Raw genomic sequence first — 20,430 nt, 5'->3', positions numbered from 1 at the left:
CAACTTTAAACTGACAGCAGGAATAGAATCATAATGTAGACACAAATGCTTGAACTTATCTCCCCTGCATGATGTAACTAGATCTGTTCATGCTGTTAACTAGAGACAGGAGGGCTGAGCCCATTTGTCTATTTAGAAAAAAAAACATATCCCAAGTTTGTCCTGGGGAGGGGTGTTCCTCTATTCCACATCAATATATTAGAACGAGATTAAACATTCTCCTGCTCACTTCCCAGACAAGACCATTCACCATACAGTATATCTGATTAACTGCTGAGCTGGTTGGGCAGGCAGTACATATAGCCAATCTTAGTAAGTGCTGCACTGCTAGGCATATATCCATTTACAGAACAGGTGCAAAGGCTTCTCTGACCTCATGGCGAAGAGACAGACTTAGCTGCTCAGGTCATTCTCCAGATTGCAGCAGAACATTTGCTCTCTTGCCTTAGAAGCTTCAGTTACTTTCAAGTTACAAATGCTCAGAACGGTTAAAAAAGAAATCATGTAAGTCTCTACATCATGTTTGTTTTTTAAAAAAAATCTGAAAGCACCTAAATATTTTTTTAAAAAAATGCACTGTCTCCTAGGCAGGAACTCAGACATGTTATCATGGTCTCAGAACAATATAAACACAAAACGACAAACGCTCCACTTCAAACTTATTCTGCAGATAAGACTTTAATTCTCTTAGACTAATCGTATTCAGATCTTCTACCTTCAGGGAAGCCTTTCTATACAGATATGTCTGCCAAGGGACCCCTACGTATTGGCCATGGAACTCCAATATGCTACAAAGGACTCTGAGGTGTGTTCTAGGGTTCTACTTGGTATACACTTGGTTCATTTGGTCACTAAGCTGGTTGGGTGTTGCCATTACCACAAAACAAGAACAACCTACGAACACAGTATTATTTCATGTTTACATGATGTATGGGAAGAATAGTAGTGGTCGGTTAACTGTATTTCAGGAAATCTCGTCTATGGATCTTTTCACTAATAACCTCATAAGAGTCCAAGGAAACTCAGAATTTCCCAGAACGCAATTTAAAAACCACTAGGACACAGTTACCGGATTGCTAGCAGTCAAAACAATGAAGTACATGGGCCTAAATGTCTTCCAGGTCAGGTCAGATTAACAAGGGACCCTAATACCAAGTCAAAAGCCCTGCTGGCAATTCCCCTCCTCTACCTCCATGAACTGGCTCAACTCCACTCATAACTCCATTAGCTAATACTGTACAAAATTAAAGTACATAGACAACTGGTCTGATGTATCTCTGAATAACAGAAAACTGTAATCAAAGCCAGTTTTTTTCTACCCAGCTCCAGGGTGGACATTTCATGCCCTAGGAGGGCTTACACTGTTGAACAGTGAAGATACACAAAGTGATTATTATATGTTTATATGCTGGACAGTTAGTTGGCCTCCTAACAGAACCTGCAGAACTTTTCAGCCATTAGTACTAAGTGCAGTAAAGAAAAAACATAACCCTGCTCTTTGTACAACTAAGTTTACTCTTTTTTTCTGGTGTCTCAATACATTACACCACTGTGCAGATGCATGTAGGATCAAAGGGCAGAACTTCAATGCATCCCACACACTGTGCCTGAAGCATGAATTGCAGGTGTTTCTGATAAGGATGTTGGGAAACAGACAACTACAGTAATTTTCTGGCTGGAAACAGACCTATGGTCTCACTTGCTCAACAGCCAATCTTCAAGAAGAGAGAACAATCAGCACCATGGAAGATACCTCAAATTCATGCATCAAGCATAGTTTAAAATTTGTCTCAGAAAGTCCTATTTCTAACTACCAGGTGCCAGTTCTGTTTGAACAGCTTTCTGAATATTCCAATTTATCTTACAAAATTAGAGACTTATTGATTAAAGGGCTCGTTCACACTTCCATTTGTCCTGTGCTTAGAAAGCATAGGTCCGAGCAGTTTTCCTCTTGACCAGTGCTTTCTAGGCACAGGTCTGAGCATCTCTGCCTTCCCATGCTCCTTTCCCACAGAAAATCTGCTCTTTAGCTCTAAAATGGAGCAAACATCAATCCAGAAAAAAACTGAATTACTGTTTGCTCCAATTGAGAACTAAAGAGTGGTTTTCCCTGGAGGAAAGCAGTGGGACAAGAGGAAGTGTGGGTAAGTCCTAACATATAAAAGCAGCAAGTTATTCAGGCACCTTGCAGGTGCACATACTTCCCACTTTCAGGATGAAACATAAAAGCCCTTGAGCAATCCTGAACTGAGATGTTCAATGGACTACAGTAACTCATAAACTGCACCATACACATTCCACTCTCTATAGGATTATTAGAAATCACACAGTGGCAGTACAAAGAAGCCAGACTTATTGGTAAATCCCACATAGACACCTGTCTAAAAAGAAAAAAAAAGCCAGCCAGGAGGATCCACATTCATACTGATGGATAGAAAAGTGCTTTGCACATTCACTCACTTAGCAAACCAAGTTACACTGTTCACATTTTCAAGAGACTTTATTAAGTTTCAGTTATTATACAGTATTCCATGCTTGCATCAGTACACCATACCCATTTAAATAAAATCTTGTGAAGGTGAAGAAGTTTTGCAACCCATAATACTGCTAGACAAGCCAGAACATTATCACATCAAGGCAGACTTGCACAATGAGAATAAGATGGGGTTGAACCAGGTTCTCTTGAGCAATCAAAAATACATTGTGTGCCAAAGAACAGCATAATAAAGTAGCAGTATCATGTGAAAAAAGCATCTTTATCTGAAATGATCTAAACAAAATTTATACATCACTATACTAAGAGGCACATGTTGCAATTTCAAGAATGAGGGAACATTTCTAATGATGGTTATTGCATTTTAAACATCCTTCCTCTACGACCACTCACTGAGCTTCTTCCTGGAACATCTCGGAGCCGAGGATTTTTTATTATTATGATAAGAGTATATGTGCAGAAAACCTGAGATGGTAAGAGTATATGTGCAGAAAACCACCACTTATCTAAAATTCTAATGGCAGTATGGTTATCGAAATACATCTCACCTAAGAGAAACAATGGCTTGGAATATATCTCAACAGCAGCACTTAGCCACTTCATATTTTAAGAACAAGAAAAATGAGACAGGAGTCATTACGTCAAGTGTGAAAGAATTAAGTACTGCAATAAGCATGCAAGCATGCAAGGAAACACCCACGAAAAAGACCATCGTAATAATAAATAATAAAGGCAGTACTTTATATAATTTAACTGGAGCAACTGAGGCTGGCGTCCTATGAAAACTTGCAGGTGTCACAGAACTCCCTCTTAGGCACGCCAGCAGTTTGGGAGGCTTAAGGCTGCACGTCCTGCATAGAAATGGTGCAAAGTACGTGCCACCAAAGGACTGCCCTACGCTGGAGCCGATTAAATGAGAAAGCTTATCCCCTTCCTGCTCTCCTATAGCCAACGCGCGCCCATCCTACTGTGGACCCATTCGATGTACGCACATGCGTGCCTTCCTTCGCGCGCCCCCGCGCATGCGCCCCCCGCGAGCCACAGTCCCACGCGTGCGTCGTACCCACCAACCTCCCCTCAGGTCAGAGCGCAAGGGGCAGAATTTCCCACGGGGCAAGAGGGCGGCCACCGGGGCGCAACCGCTTCCCCTTCCCGGCCTCCGTTCGTCTCCCTCACCTCATAGTACTTCATAGCTCCGCACTCGGCGCTGCCACAGCCTGGCACCCTTTCTCTTCACGTGACACCCTAACCTCATTGAAAAGGGGCGCGGCACGAGGATCAGGACAGCGAATCACAGGGATTCGGGCTCAGGTGCCCAACCAATCAGGGGATTAGGACGGCCCCACCCGCCTACATACCCGCCCCAAGCGTCCCTATGGAAACACGTGGCGCGTGACAGCAACCGAGCCAATCAACGGGCAGGGTGATAAGAGTGGCAGGCTACTGAAGCTGTTACAAAATTCGACGAGGGGGCGGTGGGTGAGACATGAGCCAATCACAATAGGCCATAGAAATGCAATAAATCTTTTGCGACTACTGTACTGCTGTAAGTGATAGGCTGAGCTGCGGAAAGCCTGGCATAGGAGTAAGCCTTGCTGAACTCAGTGGAACTCGGAGATCATAGAATCATAGAATTGTACAGTTGGAAGGGATCCTGAGGGTTATCAAGTCCAATCCCTGCAATGCAAGACTCTCAACTGCATAATACATGCGAGATTGCCATCCAACCTCTGCTTAAAAAACCCCAAGGAAGGAGAGTCCACCAGCTTCCAAGAGAGCCTGTTCCACTGTCAAACAGCTCTTACCGTCAGAAAGTTCTTCCTGGTGTTTTGTCTTAATTTCCTTTCTGGTTACCTGAATACAGTGGTACCTCGGGTTACAGATGCTTCAGCTTGCAGACGCTTCAGGTTACAGACTCCTCTAACCCAGAAATATTACCTTGGGTTAAGAACTTTGCTTCAGGATGAGAACAGAAATCACGCGGCGGCAGTGGGAAGCCCCATTAGCTAAAGTGTTACCTCAGGTAAAGAACAGTTTCAGGTTAAGAATGGACCTCCGGAATGAATTAAGTTCTTAACCCAAGGTACCACTGTACATTGGTTCAGATCCTACCTCTGGAGCAGGAGAGGAAGAGGGAGAAGCAAACCAGCATTCTGGCTGTTGCTCCCTCTGGAGGAAAGCAAGTGTTCATTAGAAATACTTTTATGCAGCAGCTCCAAGCCATCCCGGTTTCTGATTCGATCCCAGAATGTCCCACTTTTCCTTAAAGGTAAAGGTAAAAGGACCTCTGACCATTAGGTCCAGTTGTGACCAACTCTGGGGTTGCGACGCTCATCTCGCTTTATTGGCTGAGGGAGCCGGCGTACAGCTTCTGGGTCATGTGGCCAGCATGACTAAGCTGCTTCTGGCGAACCAGAGCAGCGCACAGAAACACCGTTTACCTTCCCGCCGGAGTGGTTCCTATTTATCTACTTGCACTTTGACGTGCTTTCGAACTACTAGGTTGGCAGGAGCAGGGACTGAGCAACGGGAGCTCACTCCATCGCGGGGATTCAAACCGCTGACCTTCTGATCGGCAAGTCCTAGGCTCTGTGGTTTAACCCACAGCGGCACCCGCGTCCCTCACTTTTCCTTAGGACGTCCCTATTTTTATTGGCAAAATGTTGGATGGCATTCCTTTATGGCAGACATAGGCAAACTCCAGCCCTCCAGATGTTTTGAGATTACAATTCCCATCATCCCTGGCCACTGGTCCTGTTAGCTAGGGATGATGGGAATTGTAGTTCCAAAACATCTGGAGGCCCGGAGTTTGCCTATGCCTGCTTTATTGCCTACAAAGTTATTGGCAGGCTAACATTATAGGCAGTATATTGCGAGAAGACCACTGGGCCAAAACTGACAATAAAAGTCTACTGGTGCAGTCTTTCTCTAATCTCTAATAATAATAGGTTCGAAACTTAATCCCACAACAGTCAAATGGAATGTAGTTTCCTCTAGTTTAATGGCATAGCAAGGCCAGAAAAGAAGGGCCCTGCTACTGCCACCTAGTGGCTATAACATTACTACTTTTTAATTACAGTCCACCACAAATCCTGGTAAACCATAAAAGCTTCCACAATATTGCCAGCACTGAACCTCAAAGAGTTCTATTGCAAAGTACAATCCCTACAGCTCAAAACACAACACCCCATTCAACTTGCAGAGAAGAAATTCCTTCTCATCCCTATACCACAGGCCGCAACATAATAACACATGATCAGCCGTCTCCTCCACTGCACGTACTTCACAGGAATCAAGGTTGGTCTTCTCAATGTTAAACAAATTACTCTGAAGAATGCAGTGCCCTGTCAAACCATAAACAGACTAATCTGTCTCATCTGTTTGCTGACTAAAGATCCAGACGAAAAAAGTAAACCCTCCTACCAGCTGCATCTTTTTCAATGTCTTCAAGCGTTATGCTCCTGCTTAACCCAACACTTCTAGGAAAGACAAAGGTAATACATTATCCATTTATACCTGTCCCAAAGCATATTTGTCAGCCTGAACCTCAGTCTCATTATATATAATTCCCATGTGGACTGAAACCCAATAAAAACCAGACCCAGAGACCTTTTCATTGTCGTTAAAAATCATGGACAGCACGGCACATTTAACCTCCGTACAAACAAACCAAGATGAATGCTCATTAAATAGCCAACTTCATCTAATTCCCCTGCAAAGAAACCAGAATGAAGGCTCAATAAACAGGTCATCTGGAAGAGCCCTCTGTTTGCACAATGCAAGATGCAGTTATCTAGTACAGTTTCATCATAAATACAACATGGTCGATAGTGGCAAGGAAGACAAATATGGGAAGGAAGCCTCATAAAGTCTCATTAAGTTGCTGAGAGAAGCCAACAGAAGTACAACACAAGAAAAGAGAAGAAGGAAATTATTACAGATCTAAAGTCTCTGTGTGGCTGAGGAAAAGCCTCCCATTTCTTTTAGCTCCTTTGCTTAATCCTCTTTCCTTAGCAAATGCCCTTCATATGTACTGTGCATACTGCAAGGCTATTTCAAGCACAGGTTCTATTAATATAGCCTCTGGAAAACAGTGCGGGCAAATGAATAATTGGAGGAAATAACTTAAAAGGCCAACACTGTCTGAGGCTTCACTTTTCTATTTGTAATCTCTCCTGCCCTGAAAAAGTCATTATTTCTAGGACAGCATTTCAAATTAAAAGCAGTGCTTTTTTCTGGGGGGATGCAGGGGTACACATACCCTAAACATTTTGTGAATCTTTGTACTTTTGTCCATATATTGTATTTATTTTTCCCAATTTGAACTATAAAATGATGATTTTCTTGAGTCAAAATGCGAGTACCCCTAAACATTTTTTTTAGGGGGGAAAGCACTGATTAAAAGAATCTCCTTCAGATTAATAATTCAGCTAACATGTAGCAAACAGAGATGCTTATGCCTAGATTTCCAGCATTGGGAGGGGATATGAAGAGCCATAGATCCTCAAATGGCTTTAAAAGGCTGGATTCATCCCCCGTATATCCCCCTGACGTTTTTAAATCACTATATTCCTCAGGCAGTGGAAACTTTACCTCACCCAGGCAGACAAATTCTGGAAGAAATGGTTGCAGTTCTAGATAGCCAGAGGATAGCAGTGAAAAAGCATGCACATAGCTGCAGATGTGCTGAAGGTTTCTTGCAACTGGTTGAACAGGCAAGCCGGATATAAAGTAGGAGAGTCCCTTTTGCCCCTTTCACCAAATGACTAGCTGTCACAAAGACTCCTGCGCTTCTCCTTCTCCCCTGCCCACCTGCATTATGGCTGTCTAAGATTGGGGCCTTGTCTGTGTTCAAGAAGACTCCTAAGGCTTTTTGAGCTTTGGGGGCAAAAGTCAACTGAAGTGGGCAAAAGTGATGATCTTGCTCTATAACTTAGTGAGAATTATACCTCAGAAGATGTAGGCATGCAGAAGGTCCCGGGGTGGAATTCAATGCAGCACTAAGTGGGGTAAGCATGTATGGAACAACATCTGCTTACATGATGAGATTTTTCCCCTGCACCCCAAAAACCTTTATTTGGGAACAAATTTGTGGGATGTGGGTGGAGGAGAGGAGAGAAAAGTCCTGTTGCACAGGTGGACATCATTCCATGCACACAACAACTTACAGTGGTACCTCGGGTTACATACGCTTCAAATTACATACACTTCAGATTACAGACTCCGCTAACCCAGAAATAATACATCGAGTTAAGAACTTTGCTTCAGGATGAGAACAGAAATAGTGCCGCCGCGGCACAGCAACAGCAGGAGGCCCCATTAGCTAAAGTGGTGCTTCAGGTTAAGAACAGTTTCTGGTTAAGAACGGACCTGCAGAACGAATTAAGTACGTAAGCAGAGGTACCACTGTAGTTGACTCCTGCCCCAGGTTCTTTCCCAGCCATTCCCAGTTAAAACGTTGTGCAATGGAACAGCATCATTTTCACACCATATATTTAAAGCACATGACTTCCCTCAAATAACCATGGGTTTTCACCTCACAAAACTACAGTTCCTAGCATCTTTAACAAACTACAGTTCGCAGGATTCTTTGCAGGAAGCCACGTGCTTTAAATGTATGGTATGGGTGTGACATGTTGGAAACAATCTCTGCTGCAGACCTTGAAGAATTTCTGCTTATTACCGTAACTAATACTGGGCTAGATGTTCTCCATGGTCTGATTCCATATAAAATAGCTTCATATTCTCACATGTACTTCTGAGTAAACGTGCATAGGACTGTGCTGTAAATATGTTGGTGGTCATTTATCACGGCCGCTGAGTTTTCAACCCATATGTATATACAGCTATATTATCAATCCACTTCACCTTAATTGTGGAGCAAATTATGCAAATTCATGGCTCAACAAATAAGTCTTCCACCTCACCTTAAGGTTTAGAGGCATGGACGCACCTGGGAGAATTTTCATTCCTTTTTCCTGCTGTGAAATATTTCCCCCTTTGCCAGTTTCAAGGCCTTGAGCTATGCGCAAAATATGTTCTGGTGTCACTTTTGTCTGAACATGTTGAGTGACTAGAAGACACTTCTGTTGCACAACCTTTTGTAATACTATACTAACCTTAAACTGGTTTTTGCCTGATCAGCAGTTTGCCTGCAGAAGGGTGTTCACCCATGGAATTTAGCAGTGTTGCCTAATGTCTGCATCTGGCAAAATACAGGTGGATGTGATTAACTGTACACACTGCATTACTTATACTTTCTCTTTGTTCGTCATGTAGCTAAGAACTGGATTCACTCCTGCCTGAACTAAACACACACACACACAATAATTTGAGAGGGAGAATAGGTTCATTGACATCCAAGGCCAGAGGCTTATTTCACACAACTTATGGTACTGTTCAGACATTTAATAGCTTGAGAGGCTTGGTGCAGACTTATAGTTTTTTTTGTGACCCCTTTAATCTTTTTAATGAATCACGCATTTAATTATTTGCCAAGGATGGTACCTTCTTACCACATTCTCCCACAAAATGAGGGTAAAAATATATTAATGAGTCATTGCCTAGGATCTCCTCCTGGCACACCCACACAGAAAGTTGGCTCTAAACATGCCAGCACTTTTGCTCATCAATGGAATCCACTGTGATTTTACACAATTCGCTACTCAGCCGTTTCTTGTCTGTTACTAAATTGCAGCATTCTCTGCAATAAAAGGCAGCTAACAAAAGGCAGTGAAGACTATCATAGCTTCTGTTTGAGGTCAAAGCAGCAGGAATTCCATTATAGACACCAGCTACTCTATGAACTTCCATTTTGTATTAATCACATTTGCACCCACCCTTCTCTGATGAAGTCAGGGAGGCATACATGGGACATTATTCCACTTTTTCCTTACAAAAACCCTATGAGCAACTTATGCTGGGAAATGCTGAGTGGCACAGGATCATCATCCAATGAGGTGTTGTTGTTTTTTTATGCTCGAATTTGAACTCAGCTCTCCCAGTCCCAAGCAAGGATAACTTTGGGCCACCTTCCCTGCTCTGTCACTGTTGCCATCATACCTACTGCCTCCTCATCCACTTCTACCACTGGCAGAGAAGCAGTGCTGGCATTGGCGCCAACGTAAGGTGAGATATCACCAAAATTGCATGAGATCTTGTACTCGCCACAAGATACTGAGCCATTTTGGATATAATTTCAGCCAATACTGGTGCCACTTCTGCATTGGCGGTGGTGGAGGAGGCTACTGCCCTGGGGGCTTCAGCTGCCTGAGGCAGCCGCCTCAGTCTACCTAATGGTTGAATCAGCTCTGCTTTTGGCACTCCAGTAATTGTTGGACTTCAGCTCTCATAAGTCCTAACCAGAATGGCCATTCATCAGGAATGATGGGCATTCTAGTCCAGCAACATCTGGAGGACCAAAGGTTCCTCATCCCAGCTCTGGCCACTGCATTACATCAGCTCCAGTGCTGCTGAGCAGTGGCGTAGCGTGGGTTGTCAGCACCCGGGGCAAGGCAAGTAATTTGCACCCCCTAACCCGTGGATTTTAGCACTCGAGTCTCTTCCACTAGATTAGTGGCGCCCCCCCCCCGATGTTGCGCCCGGTGCGGCCGGCCCCCCCTGCACCCCCACGCTACGCCACTGCTGCTGAGGTACCTAAATCTGTCTTCGCACCGGCAGTGATGTCATTAAAGCTCCCTTATCTTGCAGACCATGCTACAGAAGCCAACCGCCATTCTATTCATTACACATTGGAAGCTTTCCTATAAACTTCTTATCGTCCCGCCTAAAATGATGATTTCTCTGTAAATGCAGTACCAGTTAGTGGGTGGGGCTGTCCGAGATCTTGCAAGAGCCTCGTAGAGTCTAGTAAACAAGTCTGATGGCTTAAATACTCTTTCCACACCAGGAAAACCCTGCACAAAAAGAGCTCTCCATTTAATTTGTGTAATTTGAACTGGCCAGCCTTCAACCGCACAAAGTTGAAACTGCACATATTAAACACACTGTACTAAGTTGCTGGCCATTCATTGTTTGTAGTCAGGTTGCAAATGTATGCTCTCAGTTAACAATATATACTAATAACTTGGGTGGGCTCTCAGCCAGAGGGGCCCCTAATTCTGTACATGCCTATAACTCCACCATTGACACTTCTACGGTACTTCTAGCATAAGGAAGTCCTAGTTGCTGGTGGTGATAAGAGATTCTACAAGACCTCCAAATTGAATAATCAGTGTTACTGCTACTAGTTGAAGTGCCCCACCTGCTGTTCACCAACAGCCCTGCCTATCCAGGGCTCTACTGATATAAAATTAAATATGTACAGTAATTTAGGTTGGAGACCTGCGACTAGTTGCAGCACATGAATGCCAAAATATTAGCTGACACGGGCCACTAGGGCTTTTTGAATTTTTCAACTTTCGAATTCCCAAAATGAGGGGTGCTAAAAAGTTGTAAGATGACTTGGGAGTTCAAACTATATTTTGGTTAAATTAAAATAATTTAGTTTTGCTTCGTAAGTAAAATGTGTGAAAAATTCATAGAAATAATGAAAAATGATTGCCAAGTATTCAGAGCTATATGTTAATAATAATATTATTAATTTTATAGGAATTCTAAGGTCTTGTATATATATAAAATAAATGTTCATAAATGTACAAGGCAAACACATAAATAAGTATATAAACCACATGGCTGAAATAGTACAGGAGAATAATCCTGAAGCCATTTTTACTTTCCCAAATTGACCTCAAATATTTCTCTGCAAGGAGGAAGGAAATGGGAAAAGCTTTCCAATTGTCTTTGGACTGTAGGGGCCTATGCCTCCCTGTAAATACAGTCTGGCAAGTATCTGTTAAGCTGAGCCTACTATTAATATGAGTAAGAGATTCATGAACTAAGTATTTACCATTTCAAAGGAATGGCCAGGCTACCCAGAAAAGGCAATCAGATAAGGCAGGGATGTCCAACCAGTAGATCGTTATCTACCAGTAGATCCCTGTGGCTGATCCTGGTAGATCATGGGATCCTTATCATGTACAAAAAGTTGCAGGGGAAAAGCTAAAAAAACCTGTGCAATCGTCCCCCCAAAAAGCTCAACAACTCTGGGCAATCCACCCACCCCACACATGCTCCTCTTCCCTCCAATGACAACGGGCAAATCACTGCCAGTTTTTTATACTGGGAGTAGATCACAGTCTCTTAGGAGTTGGACATGCCTGAGATAAGGCATTATCAGGTACCGTATTTTTCGCTCTATAAGACGCACATTTCTCCCTCCAAAAATTACGGGGAAATGTGTGTGCGTCTTATGGAGCGAATGCAGGCTCCTTGGCTTCAGCGATAGCAATGCGAAGCCTCCAAAGCGCAGTGGGAGCACTCCCGCCGCACTCCTGAGGCTTCGGGTTGCCTTCACTGAAGGCGAAGGCAATGTGGGAGAGGGAGAGCTGCACAGCACCCCTTCAGCTAAGCGGGAGGAGAAATGGAAGGGGCTCCGTTTCTCCTGCCGCTTCGCTAAAGGGGCACTGCGCAGAGAGGGGGAGAATTTTTTTTCCTAGTTCTTCCCCTCTAAAACAAGGTGTGTCCTATGGTGCGTCCTATAGAGCGAAAAATACGTATCCTGGCAGACAGGAGAGAAGCAACACACTAAATCTTTCTGTGATGTATGTATGATGTTTTGAGGGGTGGTCTTGAGCTACAGGGGAGGCATTTTCAAATGTCTGCATGTATAAGAGCTTGGACACCATTGTTCTGGTTTCCTCTCCTCCCTCCTTGCATGGGGTAAGCGGGGGACTCTGTTGCAACAGTTTAATAAAGATCATGCTTACTAGCTGCTTTGCTTCTCAATATTCTCAGTGGCCTCTTTTATTTTCTCCTACTGATAGAAGACCTACATAAGGACTCTATACAGGCTCTTGGATACCCCATAAGAGACAAAGAAGCAGTTTTTTCTAATAACAGTATTATTATTATTTAGCATTACCTGCCATTTTCAGTAGGTAAAATTAAAATTATTTGGTTTTCCAAAAGCAGTTTATGTGTATTTCCATCAAACATAGACTTACTAAGCCAGATGTAAATAATGACAGATTTGGATTCCTGACACCCAAAAAACACTTTTTTAAGACCCCTCAGGGAAGAAATTTGCAAAAAAAAAAAAAAAGTTTCACCCCCTAAAATGACACGCCCTAACGTGTAGGTATTGCTAACAAGTCTGCACATTGCAAGTTTGTACATGCAATGCAGCCTTGGTTTTTAAATTAAATTACTAACCTAGTGAGCTGGACAATCCTTGTGTGCTTTCCTCTGCGTCACTCCCAGCACCACACCCAACTGACTCACTCTAATAGGTTTTCAGTATTTAAACACTCCACTTTTAATCCTTCCTCTCAGCTCTCCCGCAGTCATCAGCTCACGTATGAGGAAACCTGATTCACAAAGAGGCCAAGGGACTCACCGAAGGTCAGATGGGGGGAAATCAATTGAAAGAGCTCAGCACAAGTTTAGCAGTGCAATGACTCGAATTAAGACCCCAGCACAGACACAACAAAGATTTCGCATTGACACACTTAACCTCCTTCCCTCCTAAAACTAAAGAGAACCCCCAAACCCTGTCCCATTAACTGAACACATTCCTAAAAATGGAATTTGAAATCCAAAGCCAGAAGCAAAATCATATTTAGAACAATCCAGACATCAACACATGCTAGCAGTGCATGTCAATACAGTGGTACCTTGGGTTAAGAACTTAATTCGTTCTGGAGGTCCGTTCTTAACCTGAAACTGTTCTTAACCTGAGGTACCACTTTAGCTAATGGGGCCTCCTGCTGCTGCTGCCACCGCATGATTTCTGTTCTCATCCTGAAGCAAAGTTCTTAACCCGAGGTACTATTTCTGGGTTAACGGAGTCTGTAACCTGAAGCATCTGTAACCCGAGTTACCACTGTACTGTGGGCTGGGAGCTACAGCTTTGCCCAGTGCTCCTCCTCACTTCCTTTTTTGCCCCCTAGTTGTGCCATAGCCCTTTGGTTGGACCAATCCCAGCACCAGCAACCAGGGCTAGATTAACCATTAAACAAAATAAACATGTGCTTAGTGTGTCAAGGGAAGGGGGGCACCACAGATATTTCCCATTGCTGGATTTTTAACATTATGGTCACACATTGGTCAGCTGAGTGTTCATTCTCTTAGTTGAAGTATATTAAAAAATCCCAACAGAACAACTATGCAACAAGGCAGATCTGATGCCTTGTCTCTACTAAGTATGGAAGCTGATGTGTTACGTAAATTAGTTTTGAGGATCTGATCAAAGACTTTGCAATGAGAAAATGTAGGAGATTCCCCCCCAAAATATAAATAAAGTGGAAGTACAGTCATACCTTGGAAGTAAACGCTCCGGTTTTCTAATGTTTTTTGGAAGCGGAACATCTGACATGGCTTGAGTGCAGGAAGCTCCTGCAACCAATCAGAAGCCGTGCCTTGGTTGACAAACGTTTTGGAAGCCAAACGGACTGCTGGAACAGATAATGTTTGACAACCGAGGTTTGACTGTATTCTTAAAGTCCTAACAATAGCTTTCTGGTGTAAATTTTGTTGAAGGGCTGGTCTGGGGAACCTGCGGTCCTCAAAATGTTGTTGGACTCCAGCTGGCATCAGTCCCAGCAAGCATAGTCAGGGATGTTGGGAGTTGTAGTCCAGCAACAACTTGATGGCCAAATGTTCCCCATCATCCCTGGGCACAAGGTTTCCTAATGCAAGATTCCGACAAGGAATTGAGTAGTAAAAGTAACTCCCTTGAAATTAGGATTTGAGCCATACTTAGTACCAGGACAATGTCCTTTGCCTGCTGTTTGAGCTACTGCTGTGTCAGATCTTCTGTGACATAAATAAAACCAGTCACACTTAGAATAGGAGCTGCTTCACACATACAGTGGTACCTCTAGTTATGAACTTAATTTGTTCTGGAGGTCCGTTCTTAACCTGAAACTGTTCTTAACTAGAGGCGTGCTTTTGCTAATGGGGCCTCTTGCTGCCACTGCGCCGCTGGCACACGATTTCCACTCTCATCCTGGGGCAAAGTTCTCAACTCAAGGTAACTCTTCCAGGTTAGCGGAGTTTGTAACCTGAAGCGTTTGTAACCTGAGACGTTTGTAACTCGAGGTACCACTGTACCTGGAAATCATGGTATTCTGCTAGTTAAGGAGTTTCCACAAGCCTTGAACCCATACACTGCCCCTCCTTTTTTCCTGTCCCTCCCTTTTCCCTGTAAAGAAAGTGGAAAGTGGAAAATTTTAAACTAATCACAGTTCCTTGGTACGTTTGAACTCAGGGAACCGTAGTATATTTAAACTACTGGAGAACAAGCCAGAATCAAGATGGTTTCAGATCCTGGCTTATTCTTAAACCCTACTTAAAAATTTAAAAATCGGACAAGTCTTTTTCTTCTTCCTCCTACCATATGCTAGTATGTGTGCCATCCTAACCATGGAACCACACGAACCAACAGTATTGGCTGAGGGAGACTCAAGGGTGGAGATAACTACCTGTGGGTTACTAAACTCAGTTTCACCCTCTCGCACCTTGCTGAATGAGCTGGCAGCAGCTCCCATCCTGTGACACATCTCATAAAGACTGAACTATCCTTCAGAAAGAGGCCAGCTAGTTATACTTCTGCTAGGTAATCTATGTGCACATCAAAGGCTGCTTTAGCAGGCCTCTTATCCATTTATACCCAGTAGCATCCAAAACAACTGTCTAAAAGAAGTAGAGAGAGGGATGAACTTGATTCCAATGGAGTCCAGAGTCCATTGGGACACTTTTCTTATATTTTGCCCTTGCAAAGTTGATGTTTTTAAAAAGAAATAGCCAGGGTGGGTGGGCCCAAGTCAGATCAGGCCCATGGCTGGGGGGAAGGGAGCCATACTGCTATACAGTCATACCTCGGGATAAATACACTTCAGGATAAGTATTTTCGGGTTGCGCTCGGCGGCGACCCGGAAGTAACGGAACGCATTACTTCTGGGTTTCGCCGCTCGCGCATGCGCAGACGGTCAAAATGACATCACACGAATGCACGGAAGCGGCGAAACACGACCCGTGCACACGCAGACACGCAGACGCGTCTTACATTCTGTTCAGGATGGGAACGGGGCTCCGGAACGGATCCCTTTCACATCCCGAGGTACCACTGTAGTCTCCTCTCCACCATGGTCCCAACTGGATTTCCATTCCATGTACACTGCTCTGAATGGGAATAAAGCACCTACTGACGCCAATGGTAGCTTTCAGTAGGTATGATGGGCCATTTCAATCGGGAGCACAGCAGGGATGAAGGGTCCTGATTCAGCTCAGTAGCCACCCCCAGCCCATTTATCTTTTTAAAGTCAACAACACGACAAACATCACATGTAGTGTAGCCCTTATCTCTTCTTAATACTAGCTTCTTAGGACAACCTGAACAGGTCACAGGATGGACATGGGTTAGATCCCTGTCATTATTTATCATCATCCTCGTTATGAGTTGTGACTATTGTTGTGACCATTTCCTTTAACTCCTGGCTTCTCTCTTAACTTCTCAGAGGACTCAGAGGTTGCAGAATCTCAGAGTACTAGCAAAATTACTCTATTTGTTGTAGTGAAATCACTGTAATCACAAAATGCCTAGTTTGTTGCCGGATTTCACTGGTTTTTAAAAAATAGCCTCCTTTTTCTAGCCTAGTGATATTTTAAAAGCTTGTATTCCGTGAGCAGAAAGATCAGTTCAATTCTTTGTGCCTATGCCTACTCAGAACCCTTTTTCAAGTAAAATCTATACCCAAGGCTAGGTAATAAACACAAGTTTTCATTTTTCATTGTTAATGGGAATCATGCAAATACTTTAATGAAAGTCTCAGCAACTGATTCAGTCCTTCACTCAGAACAGAGGTTGCACAATCTGAATTGGCTAATGCTACACTGATCACAGGGTCAGAAATGTCACAAGTGAATAAACAGAAGAGATGAAATGGAGAGATAAACTACAGTATTTAATTGTTCATTTCAAACCCCTCTCCTGCTGCTTTTCTACCCCAACTCTGCAAGCGCAAACACACACCCACACCCCGAAGTGTTCCATGTTATTAAAAAAGATGATGCAGGGAAAGAAACCATGGAGTGTAATTCAACACTGAGGTTCACTAGGATGTAAGGAAACAAAGAAGCTGGCCATTGCAGCGCTCAGAAAAATAATACACTGTTTTGATAACACTAGGCGTTCCCAGACAACCTGATTATTGAGCATTCATTCTGATTTGTTTGTGGGTTGGCCGGGCAATGTTAGGGCAAAGCAAGTGTTGCTCCACAATTTCCACTGCATTTCCTCATCACTTTCATTATTGCAAGAACTTATAGTGAATTACAATTTTGTAACTTTAATTTGCAGGCATGTGATTAAATCCCACCCCAAAGTAGTGACCATCTGGAAGTGCCTGCCGCTTAGGAGATCACCACACTCAACATTTGTATGCGGTATATTTAGGGATGCAATAAAAACAAAGTAAAACAGAAATAACTCCTTCATTTTTATGCAACAAACTAATTCCAATATTCAGCTGTGAGCTTACACATTTTATGTTTTGGACACCATGTGGTTTCTAACTAACTTATTGCATCAACGCAATGATTTATGCTTGGGCAACAAAATGTTTCCCACTCTGCTCGCCTCTCTTCCCCCATGCATGCTGCATGCCCTTCCCAAATCTTCTCTGAAAGGTTTGGAAAACCCCAAATAAGATTTGGGAGGAGAGTGGGAGAACATTCCATTGCACATCAATCCTTGCTCCAACTGCACTTAGTTGGAGAAGCTTTTTAAGCAATTATGAGTGATATCCAAGAGAACATGGGAAGCAAACCAATGGAAGACTGGATAGACTCCAGAGTTCCCATAATCCAACTTAACATGTGAATCCTTACCTTTAATTGCTTAAAAGTAAAATGATGCTATGTTATGGTCCCTAGCGCTACTCTAAAAACACCTGTCATGTGCAGGAGTTGCTCTGTGTTCCTTTTTTCAGCCTTCTATCATGCTGAAGACCTTTTAGTTAGAAACTGTTTTCCCTTATACTGGCAGCAGCCAGAGTTGGTGACATAAACAGGGTACTTTTATGGTTGCCATGCCAAATAATGGCCAGTAAACCAAGCCAACCTACTACAACTATTATCTCCAAGCAATCCTAAACACTGGCAGTTTCCATTTAGCACACAAATGTGTACCTTCTGGATCCTACAGAGCAGTCATATTCCTCCTGAATGGACATAAAAATCATTTACAAAGCTATTTTAGATCTAAATTTTATCTAATGAAATGCCATAGAAATCTTAAGTGATGATGATAGTCAAACTGTTTATACACTTGATTATCTTATCTTTTCCAGGTTCAAGTACCTGGGTTTAGAGTTAGCACATATTTCTTGAGGTGTCTCCATGAACACCAGTTCTCCATCTCTTCTCCCTCCTTGGCTGCATGCTGTGATTCACACTAATAGATGATCTCCGGACATCCGATGCACTTTCTATATTTTAAACCTCGCCCTTTTGGAAAGGATCTCAGTTCTAATAATAATGGTATTAGAACCTGGGATGCTCTGATGCTCTACAGAATTTCCAATTTGTTTTTCTTCTCCTTTATATCTGTCAGGCAAAGTGCCCAGTACGCATCTTGAATGTCATTCAATTCATGCTTATTTATCTTTTAGCTCATCCTATTCTGTTCAGCGTCTGGGTGGGTATTTTTGTTGTGGTTTCTGGCTGTTTTTTTAACAAAATCATTTATTTTTCTCCTTGACAATTCCTTCTCATGTTTGCTGTAGCACGCAATCAGTTGAAAAGATGCCTGGTGCTTCTTTTGGACTTTCCTGTTATGTCACATGTGCCATCAAAATGTTTAAGAGGTTAATCGTCAATAATGATGGGGTGAATAACAGTAGAAGGTATACATTTCCTTTCCCGTTTCGTCCAAGAGCCAACAGTGTATTTAGGATTTACGGGTCTTGCTGTGCAAGGGAGAGCAACAGAGACTGGTCTGGATTGGTGAAGATCAGGTGCCTGTTTGTAATTTGGGAGAAGTGAAACTGAAATACTGTACATCATGAGGTCTCTCCTCCTCTTTCCAATTGACTGGAGGCAGGAGCTTTGAGGTTGGATGTGTGAGAGTATTTAACCATGACTAACCCTCAGCCCCAGTTACAATGCGTTCATATTAGTCCCTTACAGTTTTATGCTATTTTGTTCTGAAATCAATCTCGGTCATCTGCTCCAGGGGGTAGTCTCTCTCTTCGGCCTTGGGTTAGTACACACACACACACACACACACACACACACACACTTATTTAGTACCTTTCCAGACAATAAAAGCAACAAAATTTTATCTGAGTGCTGTAACCACAGGAACAAATAAAGCCATAAGCCCTGCTGGGTCAGACCAAGAGCCCATCGAGTTCAGCATCCTATTACCCACAATGTCCGCTCAAGGTGCCTTATGGAAACTCACAGGACTTCCTTGTTCTTTCTTCCTAACAATTAGTATTTAGTAATATACTGCCTCTGAACACGGAGGTCAGATTTAACTATCATGTCTAAGCCCTGTGCTCTACAATGCATGGGGTTAGAGATGTCAAGGCCCAGGGAATGGGAAATTGTGTGTATGGTGTTTTTCTTCCAATCTTCTTCCTGCCCCCCCAAACTTCAGATCTTTAGGGAGTCTCTACAAATACAAGAGGCTCCTTACTTTAGAGGTTAGTGCTCCCACTCAAGGAGGAGATCCAGAATGGCAATGGGGTTTTTTTGTTCATTTTCACAGATCTCCTTGTGTGTTAACACTGCTGAAACACACCTGAAGTGGCTTCTGTGTTTAATCATCCTAGCTTTAATAACATTATCAGCACTTTACCAAGGCTACTGGATTTGTGACAACCTGTCCCCCCTTATAATTCCTTTATAAACAATAGGGAGCGTGCAAGTTTTTTTTTTTTTTAAAGAGGAAGAGAAAAAGATGGTGTAGAGGGCAGCACATGACATCCAAAAAACTATTAAAACATTATCAGCATTTGTAAGCATTAGCATATTCTTAGCAGATAATAAATGTTATCAGTGTAGTAAGGGTGTTAGACTTTATGCTGGTTTTAGACTGTAAGCCCACAGCCCACTTTGAAATACTGAAGGGCAGAACAGCAGATAAAATCTGCACTTTGATATTTAAAAACAATGAAATTATTAATATTTGATGTTTATATGATCTTATTCACTAGCTACATATATACATTGTACAGGAGGCAGGACAACAGGGAAGCCTGGGAACAATCTAAAGTGATGATAAACAAGCATGATGTCAACCGTACTCTGGGACCTCCTTGATGGGAAAAAGTAGAACTTAACACTTCCTACGTCTTGTGGTCATGCCACCAAGGACGTATTTAGAGGAGGTTTAAGAGGAGACTCTGCTTTTTAAAAACCCCATGGAGGTTCTCCACCCTGCTTTTGACAGATGTTCTTATCATTAAATTGAGTGCTAAATGAGTTGTATATCTTGCATAACCTCCCATGCTTCAGGCGGGTTGTAAAGTGCTGCTTGCAAATGCATCTGGTTTTGTTCTGTGCCTGATTACGAAGATGGTTATGAACACTAATTTTTAAAAAGTTGAAAAGCAGTTCCTAAGAAAACGGAGGAACTGCTTTTGTGATTCACACTCAGACATAAAAGAATGTTTTCTCCAAAATTTTCAGTACCAAAATTTTAATCATCCACTTCTTCTAGAGAGAATGCTTATCTGAAAGCAGAACATCCCAGAGGTAACATATGCTAATGCTTTCTTATCAGGCTTATGAGGGCTGTTACTCTCCAGTTAGAAGTTATTTCAATTTGCATTTATCTAACAACCACTAACCTGCAATTATCTCCTGAA

General features: G+C 42.8%; 1 protein-coding gene and 1 long non-coding RNA gene across 2 annotated transcripts in view; both read right to left on the bottom strand.

Annotated features, from left to right (window-relative positions):
- Positions 1 to 3,856, bottom strand: part of TECR (trans-2,3-enoyl-CoA reductase) — a 31,440-nt gene extending 27,584 nt beyond the window's left edge. The window contains exon 1 of the mRNA XM_083597618.1: positions 3,671 to 3,856. Within this exon, the coding sequence (XP_083453744.1) occupies positions 3,671 to 3,685 (15 nt within the window). The 5' untranslated portion in view covers positions 3,686 to 3,856. The remainder of the gene's footprint in view (positions 1 to 3,670) is intronic.
- Positions 814 to 3,656, bottom strand: LOC310755217. Its single transcript, XR_014544230.1, has 3 exons — positions 3,393 to 3,656; positions 2,991 to 3,091; positions 814 to 2,959 (listed from the first exon to the last, which is right to left on the bottom strand). It is a non-coding gene; the product is annotated as an uncharacterized lncRNA (long non-coding RNA).
- Positions 3,857 to 20,430: the final 16,574 nt, after the last annotated feature.

The sequence above is a fragment of the Podarcis filfolensis genome, assembly GCF_964270895.1.
Source record: "Podarcis filfolensis genome assembly, chromosome: 2".
Lineage (NCBI taxonomy): Eukaryota > Metazoa > Chordata > Lepidosauria > Squamata > Lacertidae > Podarcis > Podarcis filfolensis.
This window is presented reverse-complemented; position numbering and strand designations above follow the sequence as displayed.